The sequence below is a fragment of the Schistocerca serialis genome, chromosome 5, assembly GCF_023864345.2.
Source record: "Schistocerca serialis cubense isolate TAMUIC-IGC-003099 chromosome 5, iqSchSeri2.2, whole genome shotgun sequence".
NCBI lineage: Eukaryota > Metazoa > Arthropoda > Insecta > Orthoptera > Acrididae > Schistocerca > Schistocerca serialis.
In genome coordinates, this window is record NC_064642.1 from 448,302,646 (window position 1) to 448,316,445 (window position 13,800).

The 13,800-nt window shown below is 40.9% G+C and overlaps 1 protein-coding gene across 1 annotated transcript in view; it reads right to left on the minus strand.

Moving 5' to 3' along the window:
• Positions 1-13,800, minus strand: part of LOC126480783 (protein jagged-1b) — a 580,451-nt gene that overhangs the window by 93,721 nt on the left and 472,930 nt on the right. Inside the window, exon 5 of the mRNA XM_050104094.1 lies at positions 9,918-9,978. Coding sequence (XP_049960051.1) covers positions 9,918-9,978 — 61 coding nt within the window. The remainder of the gene's footprint in view (positions 1-9,917; positions 9,979-13,800) is intronic.

Consider the following 13,800-nt stretch of genomic DNA (forward strand, 5'->3'; position numbering starts at 1 on the left):
CCCAAATACATCATTAGAAAATGGGTGTGTTGCAATTATAAAAACGTACGATGCGAAAAACTGTTAACATGCTTTACCTTAGAAGGTTGTATTTTGACGTGTTTACAACTGCATGTTTTTAGAAACAAAAGCTGAAAGTAATGATTTAAATGTGTAAGATAGTTGCAATGGACGAGATGTCGAAATCGTGCGTAAAGGTACGACCTCTAACGAGTAAAATTAGAACTGCCGGGAACAACTGAGGGCTGTCACATTGCCTGGATGCATCGTCGAATGCTTACAAAAATATGTTTACAAGAAATTAGCTACTGCAGCCGAGTTACGAATAATGGATAAACGAAATTGTCAATAACTGGACGACAGATATCCAAGAAATTGGTGCTGCTCGATATGCATTGCTTGTTAAGCATCTTTTTCTTGGCTTTTTTAGGTCAGCAGATTTTTCTGTATCTACAGAAATATCCGTAAAGGAGGTAGAAAGTTACGCTCACCTTGCTTCTCTACAGCGCTGTAAGACGTATATTATGTTTACTTATAGATTATATATGAGTGTAAGCATTGTGTCCCATCTCCTAGTATAAAAAACAAAAAACCTATATGCAGATCACATTATGTATTAACATTTGGCAGTTTCAGATATATTTGATAATGGCCTAAAGTAAGGCCGAAAGCGGTCGTGTGAACTCAATAAAGTTCTACAGCATCATCCAGACATGTAGAAACTAATAACCCCTAAAATTGTTGCGTAGGATAACTATTGGATCTCTTTATTTTGAAATCAATCCCAAACAGCTGTATTTGATGATGTTCATTTATTACAATCGATTTCTAAGCTCTCGTAGTTTCATCATTACGAACAAGTGCCACAATCATATTTCTGAACACTCGCAAAATATATATCTCCATAACTGTGGGATGGTATTATGTATGCATGAGACACCTAAATATTAGAGATGCTGCACTGAAAGCTTATTAATGATATGTCCCTGTGTAGACAAGAAGTATATGTAATCATACGCCACAACTAAGGGCTTTTGAGAATTTTTACAGGTGCTGGAATATAGGGTCACCTCGTTCAGGCATGTATGTATATGTTGACAGGACAATCGGCTACCTTCGCGATCATGGCAAAGGCATTTTGCGTGCATTTCGTATAGAGTAAACTGCAACACAGCTGCAAGCACTATATTTATTGAAAGAGTAATAATTAATAATACAGCCTGAGACTGAAGCTAGGACTGTATTCGACACACCAGCCAATGGAGCTGAGATCCATATCGTGACAAAAGAACAATGTATCATGTTGCTGACAGGAAGGAAATTTATCGGTCTATTCTGTCGCTATTGAGCAGGATGTAAATCTACTTTGGCGACAGAAACAAGAGTGGCTTTACTTAAATGAAGCTACGGCGATGAAGTATGCGGGCGTATCGAAGGTGCTCTGGTGCATTAATTGATGGCATTCATAAACAATATGAGTATATACTTATCTAAGCCTTGATAGTAGATAGAAACGTCAGTGAAGTCCATGTCTCCTTAAACTGAGAGATATATCTGTGCTGACACTGTGTGAGTCTTCTTTCTTTGAAACATATTAATGTGCTAGGAGGGAAATTAACGATGAATATCACAAACGTAAATATACCTTTGATTTTGGAACGTTTAAAGCACAATGAATGCTATAATTTTTATGTAGTAAAGCTATTTTCGCCTGTAGGTTTCCCCATGAGGATAATATGGTTCAAAACTAACTCTGAGAGCTGATGTGAAAAAAAACCTGTAAAACATCTTATCCAGCAAATGAAAGGTTGCACGCCCTGTTGAAACAGAGTTGTTCAAGATGGAGGATTATTTTTTGAGGTTCAACACTGAGGCAGCCACTAGCTGTTAATCAAGAGCTATTATTATTACTGTGACAGTAGTTGCAGGTACATTAACAAAATATAGTACATCACAGTTCATTATTCCTAGGTGAATAACGGAAACAAACTCCAGTGTGTTCCTACAGAGTACAACTTTGATATAGCGTACCACATAACATGTTTATTAATTGGATCTACTGCTGTGGAGTAGTGGTTCCAAAGAGGGTTTGTAAAATATACTGGAACCAGTAATTGCCATAAAAATATTGTACTTGTGACTGTAACAGATAATATTCTCTTGACGCATTATGACAGCTTTAAACCATGTTTTCTAAAATTTGTCTTCAAAACACGTTTTAGAATTTCAAAACATGTAGTTGGCAAAGGCGCTCATCCTGAATCTGGTGTCTGCTTCCACTGAATATGAAGTAGAAATATACATATACAAAATTCCGATTTAATCGCGAAGTACAAAGCTAGCGGCGCCCCAGGTGCTTATTCTGGTCGTGACCATATTTTCCGACACGGTCTGCATAACCAAGTAGCGTAAATACGGTTGCAAGATGGCGGAGCGCGATCAGCTGATGAGCAGAAGGCGACTTGGGCTGCTGCGCGCGCATCCACCCGGCAAGGAAGATGGCGGCGGGCGACCTTAACCCTGGCGCGTGAGACATCGCAAGGTTTTCGTGCGTCTCTGCGCGCCTGACATGGGAAACGACTCCCGCATTCCTGGGCCGACGGCGCGGCACCGAGCCTGCATCCTAATGCAGAGACAGCCTGCCAATAACCCCGCCGGAGACAGAGGCAGTGCGAGTACTGTACGCGCACGGTCGTCTCTCCTACACAACTTTGTTTCCACCACTGTGGGTGCTCCATCACCGTTGACAGTTGGGCTATACAGTGCTTCGTGGCAATCTCTCCCAGTCCAGGCTCTACCTCATTTAAACATCCACACTGCTAGAAATGGTTACGAGAAGAATCTAGCTGAAATCATGGACTTCGGGATCATTTCCCATTTAAAAATGCTTGTAGAATGTTTGCCAATTTCTAAGTATGGTTGTTACTTCACGTAGGCCCAGTAACTTCGTACAACCACCTCGCATTAAAATTCCCCTCCAGAGTGTATTAAGTTTGACTCCAGCATCAGAAAAAATGTTGACAGTGTTCTAATGTAAAACAAATACCTTGAAATGATATACTACTTAACACTTTGACTGCCAATCCCATCAAAAGATGGTACGCGACGTATATTGACTGGTCGATAGGTCTTCATTGCTGTCTAGTCTTCTTAATAAGTATTGAGAAACCATAAAAAATGGCTGACATTTTAAAATACGGTAAGATTTACATGGCTGGTAGTAAAAGTGCTAGACATGCTTCTGTCTACAGTTCTCATTCGCTGCTAGCCATAACGATATCTTAGTGTTTGTTTAAATCATACACGTACTGTTTGTTTATTTGTCAAGAAACTCTGAAGTAAGATGATTTTTTTTTCTGTTATTGTACCCCGACCAGAAATGCCCGAGACTGAAAGTACACGTCGTTACTTCATTTTAATATACCTTCCTCTCTACATATTTGCTAGATAGTTACTTATGAAAAAGCGGTAGATAAAGATGCAAGTCTCATCTACTACATCTGGAAGTACCTAAAACAAGAATTAGTTTAGATACGATTCCCATTTTTCTTTATATAATGAACTAGTTTAGTGAGTTAACGTTAACGACAAATAATAGAATCTACACGGAGTAGTTACATCGAGACTGGAATGATGCGAATCTCCAAGACTGCCAACTTGGCATACGATTAGGTTCAAAAGAAAAAGTTTCAAGTGAAATTTAATGCTAGATTTCAAATGACAGTGATCTCAATATCAATACTGCATCTTGACAGTATATTGACAAAAATACCGGAATTAAAATTCTTTATTTCCAAAAGTCGTAGTATTCGGGGATTGTGTGTGTGTGTGTGTATTTTTTTCCTAACTTATTACTTAACCAGCGATAACGGGGAAATGTAGACAAAACTCAGTCTGCGATTCGCAACTACATATGGACGAAAGTTTCCAAGTTTTTGCCGCAGCAGAACAAGCCAAGAGTTTTTAAAGAACCTGTTATATGTGTGAACATGCCCTTTTGCACAACGTACTTTATATTAGTATATGATTTTACTTTCGACAAATATACTTGTAATAAGCTGCATATTCTCCATGCATAATGACGACATAGCTTCAGTGATAAACTCATAATCGAACATGATTTATAACCACATTTTTTCCTACGAATTTCCGTGAAAATAGGTCACACTGGAAATGTTTCGGAAACTGGACATTTTTAAGATGGACAGATTTTTAGAATCACGAGAAGACAATCTTTGTCGTGGATGAATCACCAGAAAAAATATTACGCAATCTAGGATGCTGGCGACAGTATCTTCTCGCATTCTACTTAAGATCTCGTTTTCCTTACAGCGTCGATAGCATCTATAGATCGCCGCGAGGAACAATTAAAACCATTACGCGGAGCCATGCATATAAACTGAAACAAAGGCGGAAAAATAAGAAAAGCGCGATGGTAGCGCCCGTGAAAAGATATTCATCGTTTACGTCCGCGTCTCGGGGCCGGCCGCCCGTCTACGAAAAGGAAAACAAAGTTTTTCTTCTTTGAAACGACTTCATTAATCAACGCTGAGGTTTAATTGCCGTTTTATTTCAGCAGCTCTCTGACCAAGAGCGCGGCGCGGTGGCGGATGGCTCGCGGTGCGGCAGAGCAGACTCGCCGTTTGTAATTACCGCCTCGAGCGAAACTCGGTTAATATTCCGCCAGCGTCATCTCTGGCGCGGGAAGGGGTGCCAGACGGTAGCCGTCGCCAGATAAGCTCACTCGTTAATACGGTGGTAAATCAATTTCAGATTGTAGTGAGATACCTCTGGGTAATAATGGGCTTTTTAATGTGGCACATATGAGGCGTCACGGAGGACAACGGTGGCGTTGATGACACGCATTACGCGCGATGGGGGGAATGCAAATGTTCCTAATTGCCCGCTCTGAATCGGGTGAAATGTTATTAACGAGTGTCGTCACGGCAAGTATGGGGGGCAGTTTTTGCAGTGGCTTGTCTCGTTAGCGGTAAGCTATTCCCACGTCTGATGCGTAAAGCAAACGGCTAAGCGGTCGGCCAACTTGTTGACTATCTCTTAAAGGTCGAGTCAAGTTTGATGAAACGGAACGGAACTTAATAATATTCCACGCTGTAGTCCAAATTGTGGCATTCGCACAAGCCGTCAACGGAACGTAGGGGTTTTTCGGAAAGCAATTTTGAGGTTGACGCTGGTGGGAGGACTATGCTGTCGTCTGCTAAGATCGGAAGTGAATCAGGATCGACATACCGACGGTTAAATCGAAATGTGCGTTGGTTTAACCATCATCTTGTCGCTAGTGCACGTCATAGTTGATTAAGATGTCGTGCATTTTTTCTCTCTTGCAAGTTTATGAATAGTGGTTAGTAAGACCCAACAAGCCATACAATGGAGGCAACACAATACAGCACAAGCAGACATGAACGAAGTGAGTGATTATTTTAAAGTCTTCATTTTAAACACGGATCGACTAACTAAGTGAATTTTCCCTCATATTAGGTTTTAATACTCTTTCTGCGCAAGATAACAACAGCACAAGCCGAGATTGTACAGAAGAACTTTAAAAAATCTGTGTGCAGTTTAGTTAAGTGTCTGTGGATTGCAACTGTAGCCAGAAGACGACCTCGGTACTTCGAGACACGTCGCTTCATTAAATAGCAAGTCAAAAACTCTTGTGACGGGCAACGATCTGTGAAAAACTTTTTCAAACTCTCGCAGCGTTCACTTATGTTGTGGAGTGGATTTCGAACTTTTGTGTTATATCAGTGTTTGTTTTATTGTTTGCTTCGTTTACGTAACATATTGTGAAGGTTCAGTGAAGAGTTGGATATTTTTCACATGAGTGTTTTTCCACGATATCTGTAAGTGAAAAAGACTTAGGTTTTAAACTACGTGGACGAAAAATAAGCCAGCATTGTACATAAATAGAAATACAAATTCATGAAAAAATTATGTGGTAGACCTTTTTTATCAGTTAATAGCACTATGGATGGATAAAGATACAATTCTAGACAAGTAGACCTCTTCGGGCAATGTCAGTCTCATTAAAATTCCTCCCAGTGCACTGCCACGTCTTCTTATAAAATACTTCAAAACGCTTAAACACTAAAATAACCGACGTTTCGGCTGTGTTGCAGCAGTTTTCCACAGGGCACACACTCCATATCCAGAGGAAGGCCACTGCAACGCAATCGATAGTTCGATTATCTTAGTATTTTAACCAAGAAAGATTTTAATGAGAAAAATGCGGTTATTTTTATCTTTATTGACTACTAGCGGTAAAACAGAATGGATAATCTAGAAAGGCTGTATGTATTCCCTTCTTAAGTTTGGGTATTTTGATATTTTATCTTGTAAACCAATAAGGAATTTAGTGAGCAAAATGCAGTTGTTCCGCCTTTATTTAGTACTTAGCAATACAGCACAATGGATAAGCTGGAAAGGCTCTATCTATTGTCTTCCAAATATTGTAGGATGCCTTTATGTGTTTTTTTCGTGAACTGTTTGAGCAGAGCCAAAAAAAGACTCACTATAAAAAATACAACGAACATTTGTCCGAATTTCCACAGCCAAACTAAGAGTGGAAATGAACAATAAGGGTGTCAAATTGACCACCATGAGATCTAGTTTCGCGAAGAAAAAAGGGTAAGTGTTTGAAAGTAAACAGGTTAGTTGAGAAAAATGTGGGTTCGAATACGAATTCCGGTCCAGCACAAATTTTTGTCACAAACAGCTGACGTCAATCCGGATGCATGCATGCATGTCTCAGGAACACTGTAATGTGAAGATACAGACATCGTATAAAAAGACACCTTCCAAACGTAAATGAAGGTTGACGTGGATGGTATCTTATAACCTCACATACGCGGCTTGCTGCTGGGCTATGCGAAATTACGTGGTGTTGACATTCTGTCTCGAGCGAACACACCACTATCTGACGGTGACGTGGCCCTCTGTTCAGGTTCGTTGACGCCCAGTGTGAATCGAATACGCCATTCACGGTGACTACGAGCGCTGTGGGCCTTTTCTGTGGCTGCGGCAGTCTCGCTACGCACCTGTTAATCCTCTCCGCCGACCACGCACAGTGGGTGCAGTGGTCTGCCGTTATTAACGGCCGCGTCGGCTCTCGGCACTCGCAGCGGAAGACACGGTGCGTCCGCGGGCGATGAGGGCGCGATAGCCGCCGGCGTAACACGGCGCGTCGCGGGTTTCTGCGTGTGCCACGCCGCGCCGCGCTCCCACACTTGGCGGTCGCGTCGCTGTAAATACGCGGCGAGCTTCGAGTGTCGTGCCATTCGTTTGCTCTCCCCGGACACTTACAAGCTTTTCTTTGAGATATTGGACTTGCCATTGAGGCAGAACGGCGCTCTTAGGCCAGAAATCTGATCTAGTGCGGCAGTGCGCCTCCAATATGCGAGAAAATATCTGTACGTGAGAGCGCCAGTAGTAATGGACTCACAACCGTTCGTGAGGTGCGTTCCTCTCGCTTCCCACTCGCCGAGGATGCTAAATCTCTCTTATGCTGCGGCTCTAGAGTGCTGCTGCGGTTATTCGAATCTCTGTAATGGAGAGCCTGTCCATTACAGAGATGGAATAAGCACATCAGAGCTCTACAGCTTCGCCATTTAGTCAGTGGAGTAGTGGAGGCGGCAGTGTACAATTGGCGCTCATTGTCAATAAACGCTATCTGATCATAACTATCCGGACACCACAAGTGGACGTTAACATGCGGTAAATACCCGTTTTGCCTTTATGAAGGGTTGAACTCTGCTGCGGAGACATGTGGAAGAATGGCAGCCCATGATTCCTCAAGAGCCGAACCCAAAGAAGGTAGTGATATTCGACGCTAGGGTTTGGAGAGAACTGACGTTCTAGTTCATCCCACAAGTCAGGACTCTGAGCAGGATGGTCCATTTCAGCAATGTTATTGTCCACAGCCATTGCGTCACTGATCATAGAATGAAGGCTCTCACGACCGGATGACATAGCTGCTGGTAAACCTTTCTGTTCCTGACGTTTCGTTCAGGACTGCGCTAGACATCCTCAGAGGCGCTCCTCCGCTGAGTTGCCGACTGACCGGTCCGACGTCCGAGAGCGACATATATACTGTATGAAAGGGGGTGTGGTCGAAGTAGCACCTGATGAGCAGAGATAATCCTTGTCAAAGATAAAACTTAACTATCGATTGTCGTCTTGTCAAAGACAAAACTGTCTAGCGATTCTGCAGACCTACTGTCCATATATTGATAAGTTCAAATGGTTCAAATGGCTCTGAGAACATGGGACTTAACTTCTGAGGTAATCAGTCCCCTAGAACTTAGAACTACTTAAACCTAACGAACATAAGGACATCACACACATCCATGCCCGAGACAGGATTCGAACCTGCGACTGTAGTGGTCGCGCGGTTCCAGACTGTAGCGCCTAGACCCGCTCGGCCACTCTGGCCGGCTATCGCTAAGTTTCATTGCCTTCTCTTTCCTATTAAAATTATCCTGATGCTTATAAATTTCAATGGCTTCTCTACATAGTCGTGGATAGTAATTTGACGTTGTAGAAAAAATTTCTGTTTCAGAAAACTTTACTTCGTGGTGTCCCGACAATCTTTTGCCGTTCATGTGTGGAATAGAAGAGCGGACTACAAGATAGGTGATTTTGGAATCCTACAACCCTCAACGCTGATCGTTTCAGTAACCATGAAGGTAATCGGTTCTGGTCTGGAGTACTGGTTGTAACGTGCTTCAGAAGAGACTTCAGGAACTACTAATTAAAAGTGCGTAACGATTACTCCCGAGTGTAAATCATTGATGTACCCTAGTCTATACGTTGCCAATTGGTACGAGCAGCGAAAGAATATCGAATATGTGACGAAAATCTCGCAATGGCAAATCTGTGCACGCCGTTGCAAGCATCACCCCGTCGGCTTAAATCTGAGTCGTGGGCGAATAACTTGGCAGCGATTTGCACGTCTTATTTTCTTAACTAAGTCTTTCTAAGCCTACTATTAATTTCAAACCTCTCTTTTACATTCGTTTGTGCATTTAGCGATGTCCAACCCACTTCAACCATGCTCTGAAGAGTGACGCGTAAACGAGATATTTACAAGTAGCAAGCATCCGAAATTTAGGATAATTTAGGTCGTCTTTCACATTATGCAGACAATACCATGTAACAGAATGGAGTCAACTTCGTGGGTCTGAGGAACGCCATAAATGTCGTTCAAGTAATTAAGCAATCGCTTCCAAACGAAGCGGTTAAAACAACTCATAATTTAATAACTGCCTTTTGTTCACTTAATGGCTTCCTGTAACCAAATGTTAGTAGTATCCAAAATATTGAAGCCCCTCAGTGTGTTCGAGGGCAAATGGGTTTTATTTTACTGCCGGTTTAAAATTCTGTACCGTATTTCGGGCGGAGGAAAAGATTTATTTTTATGGCCGTGGAATGTAAACTGCCAGCTTGCTCGGAGAAAACGGTTCTCTTTTGTTGGGAAGGCAAAAGCCAGTGGCACGCTCAAGCGAGAAGGGGGGGGGGGGGGGGGGGGAGTGCCTCATTCTTTAACTTAGAACTACACCATTTATTGCAGGTCCTCTAGCCTCGTTAGTTCTTTCGCTGTCTGTAGCCATCTTTTACAGATAAAAGCGGTTATGAAACTGCAACGCTCATTTACTTTTTAAAGAGGGCAACATGAAACAAACGAAGTGGAATATCGAAAAAAGTAATAATGTGTGTCCGCTGTACAAAGGGGGTGTTATAGCAAGAATGGCGCAGGAATTCCAGTTGTATAAAACGCCATCGCACTGAAATTCCGGAGATAAAGTTCCAAAATCTGTGGTGAATATATCTGCATTATCTGGTGCCACATAACTCGATAAGGTTGTTTAAGAGTTGCAATATTGTATAAATCATGTACTTACTCGCAACCTCCAGGATGATCGCATTTGCCATGGATGGGATGACAACCAGCCTTGCAGACCGCTGAAAGATGAAATGTTGAAATAGTAAGAAATGGCAGCCAAGAATCAAGCGTTTAATAATTGCTTAAAAAACAAAACATGCTATTAAGCATTATTAGGCCAAGATGTAGAACTATTAGAATTAATAATGTTTGAGGTCCATAACACATACTAAAAGGTCTATTTAATTGCAAACCAATAAGCATTCATGAGGTCGATCAAATTCAAAGAACCATTTTCTCGACTTATGTACATTCCTCCATATTCACACCAAGCAAAATGACTCAATAGTTTAGATATCGTACTTGTATTAGGGAGGATCTGGGTACAGATTCATTCTGACATATTTTTTTGCTGTGCTTTAGGTCAAAGCGTATGCTGGACTAATTTATGAAGCAAGACGACTCGTCCTATCTTAGACCTTTTTCCGATTTCGATGCAGTTAAGCTGGTAACCAGTAAGCGTCCTTTCCTGGTACTTCTCCCAGACTCATATGTAAAATAAACCGGTGACGTTGACAAGCGTCACTCAGTTTTTTACGCAGTCTTTTGCTTGTCAGATCCACAATGATGTCGCTGTTTGCAATGTGCTGATGTTTTCAGAGCTCTTAGGTAACTGAGCCAACAGAAACTTCGTACAGGCCGCATGTGTAATAAAACGACCTCGAGAGGATGACAGTATGTGTATCCAAAAGGTAGCACGTCCACTGCAGCCGTAAGACCGACAGCCTTTGACAAAAAAAGGACTCTGGTTCATTTGATGACGAAAGTGTTTGGCAGAAACAAGTTCGTGACTTCTGCGATAGTCTTACTTCGAACTTCACGCATAGCACCAATGCGGTCAGACTCCTATTTGTAGTGCACATTCTTGCAATTGCACAAATGAATTTCGAAGTACAGCATTGCGTAGCTCTAAATAATTTTCTAATAGCCAACAGTTCTCGCAATGTGACTATTCGTCTACTTAACCGGAGATCACCTATCAAGATGAACTGGCTTTTTAAGAAGCAGGCTACGTTGCCAACCAGAGCATTACACTGATGAGATTTTGGCACTGCCTGCGAGGTGGCTAACATGTGTTGCTACAACTGCAGAAAAATTCGATTTTATTGCGTTAATGAAAATTGCGAAATTTTTATTAGTATCTGATCGAACTTTGCATCTAACTTGCTGACTAAATGAAACAATTCGTTCGAATAATCTCAACATGACAGCATAAAATTACATAGAACAATTTTGTTAATTTGAGCTGAAATGTAACAACACAATTTTTCTTTTTAGAATAGCGTGTACCATCAACAGAGTGCAACATATAGCTTTAGTCCACCTGTCATATCTCTGAGCAATAATTCCAAAAATGGTTCAAATGGCTCTGAGCAGTATGGGACTCAACTGCTGAGGTCATTAGTCCCCTAGAACTTAGAACTAGTTAAACCTAACTAACCTAAGGACATCACAAACATCCAAGCCCGAGGCAGGATTCGAACCTGCGACCGTAGCGGTCTTGCGGTTCCAGACTGCACCGCCTTTAACCGCACGGCCACTTCGGCCGGCAATAATTCCAACTTCAGCTTTCCACGTAGTGTTAATCAAGTAGCTCCATTGTTACATGAATGTATGGAAATTCTACTATCCAAGTGTGAGAGGTTGTCTAGAGTAGTGAGGGACTTTGCAGGATAGTAAAGTGATTAAGGTTCTCTACATGCACATCTTCTCGCACTGAAATGCCTTGCTCCATTTATTCGTATGTATGGGGTCTGTTACAGTGATGTTAGTAGGCACTGTTGCGTATTGACATCCGGATAGTTTTTCCTGTAATAAAATTTTCCTAATCCTGATGGTATCACACTGCTTCAAAGAACTCCATACAAAGTTAATTCTCTTTAAGTAATGCTTATTGGATCATACAAAGATTGTTTCTTCCAATAAAAGCTTTTATGAAAAACTGTCATAAAGAGAGCTATTTGTTTTTCGTAATATGTTTCGACGTTTTCGCGTTTATCGAGGTAGACGACGTAGAACATCGTCCTTGTGGGACTTTTTATGAAGATGAGTGTTTCACAATCACAAAATATATTCTATAGCTATTGAAGGTAGCTAGCGCTGTTCATTTAATAGATGAAATTACATTTTACTATCGGTAACACCAGGAGCAAGTGTACCAAAGACCTTCGTTGCGTTACTGCCATCAGCATTGATAATAGCTTTAATAAGAAATACATGGTGCGCACGCTGTACTTCTTTTATACAGACCGGTAAAAAATGAAGTTTTAACCATTGATGTACGTATGACTCTGCGCGGAGTATCAATGGCTGAGGCACATAGATAAGTCTTCTAAAGAACAGTCTTCTGCTGAAGAATCATGTCATTAAAAATGTTCTTCGCAGTAGTTAAGAATTAAGGAGGCCGTTTCTACCCGTGGGGATGGCAGAGCTTGACTAGATATACTGAATAACGAGGGACACGGTTCCGCTTGGTTGAACACAAGAGCTTGTTAAACTGTTGTATACAGCAATGTGGAGCTATAGCACCAATCTGCCGGTATTTATATTCTAGCCTCTTTAATGCCTTTATTGCTGCAATGTACACCATTCATGGCCATTCAAAATACAGCGTCGCCAATTATAGCGTCCTAGTTTACAAGGAATCGATTACTGTCACCTTTTAGAGGCAGGCTGAGGGCAACTGAATTTCAAATATGCCGTCTATATACAAGAATAAATCTTAAGAGTGGTTTTCTATCTAAAAAAACTGTACTTTTGAGTCAAGTATGTCTGAATTTAAGAGTGTTTTGTATATGAGACACTGCAGAAACTCCTCAAATTGTATGAATATTGATTCTCGTTTTAGCAGTAACTTACTAAAGAAGTGCGAAATTCATTACCGTTAAGAGGAAAGAACCGTCTCCTTTGCAGGACCGTGGTTACCGGAACTGATTAAGTTCCTTTAAAAATTGCTATTGACTTTCAGCGTTACAGAAAGCAGACCATGTCTTTGTTCTTATACGAAACTGAATTAAGTTTCAATTTCCTTTATCGATCTCGCTGAGGTAGAGCAGACAGATCATGTGCATTTCAGATCCACTCCACTTCCTCAAGTTACACTTTCCTTTGATAAGGTTCGTCATCGCGACTAGTTAGGCACATACAAATCGCGTAATTTTATTAACTTTATCAGTGGACAGTAATATGGGACTGGCGTTAGTATACACCCAGGGACAACTGAAACAAATATGCGAACTTCTGTGGTGCAGAGAGAGTAAAAACAAACTATGTACATACCCACACTCACGAACGTAGAAAATCCAGTACGACTAACACATTCTCATAACTAACAAAAACAAATATTTTTTGAAAACAGTTACAATAATCCAAAAACCAACGATAAACACATTTAACAACGCAGTGTTGACAGTAGAAATTCAAAAATAAATTGGTAAGCGTATAATAGACCATAGTTTCATTTTAAGCCTAATTATGTTGTTTCACTTAAGAAATGTACGATTGTGAATTCATTGTTAGTTATAGATGACAACTTTCAGTAAAGAATTGGCTGTACTTGCAGATGACGCACTGCTACATGAACAGTATGTTCTATTTAAGGTACACGTTTTGCTATATCTATTTTAATATAGTTACCACAATCTCAAAACTATTTCTATTATCATGCAATATTTCATTTGTTATTCTACTGCAAAGTAAATAATGGTGGTGAAGTTTCTATGAAACATGTGCAGGTTAAAAAGAAGAAAATTTCATTTGCATTAATTCATTGTTCCGTTGGTTCCTGGTAGAATATTTTAGACATTATGAATGAAATAAAGCACAACACTAGTATAATATTC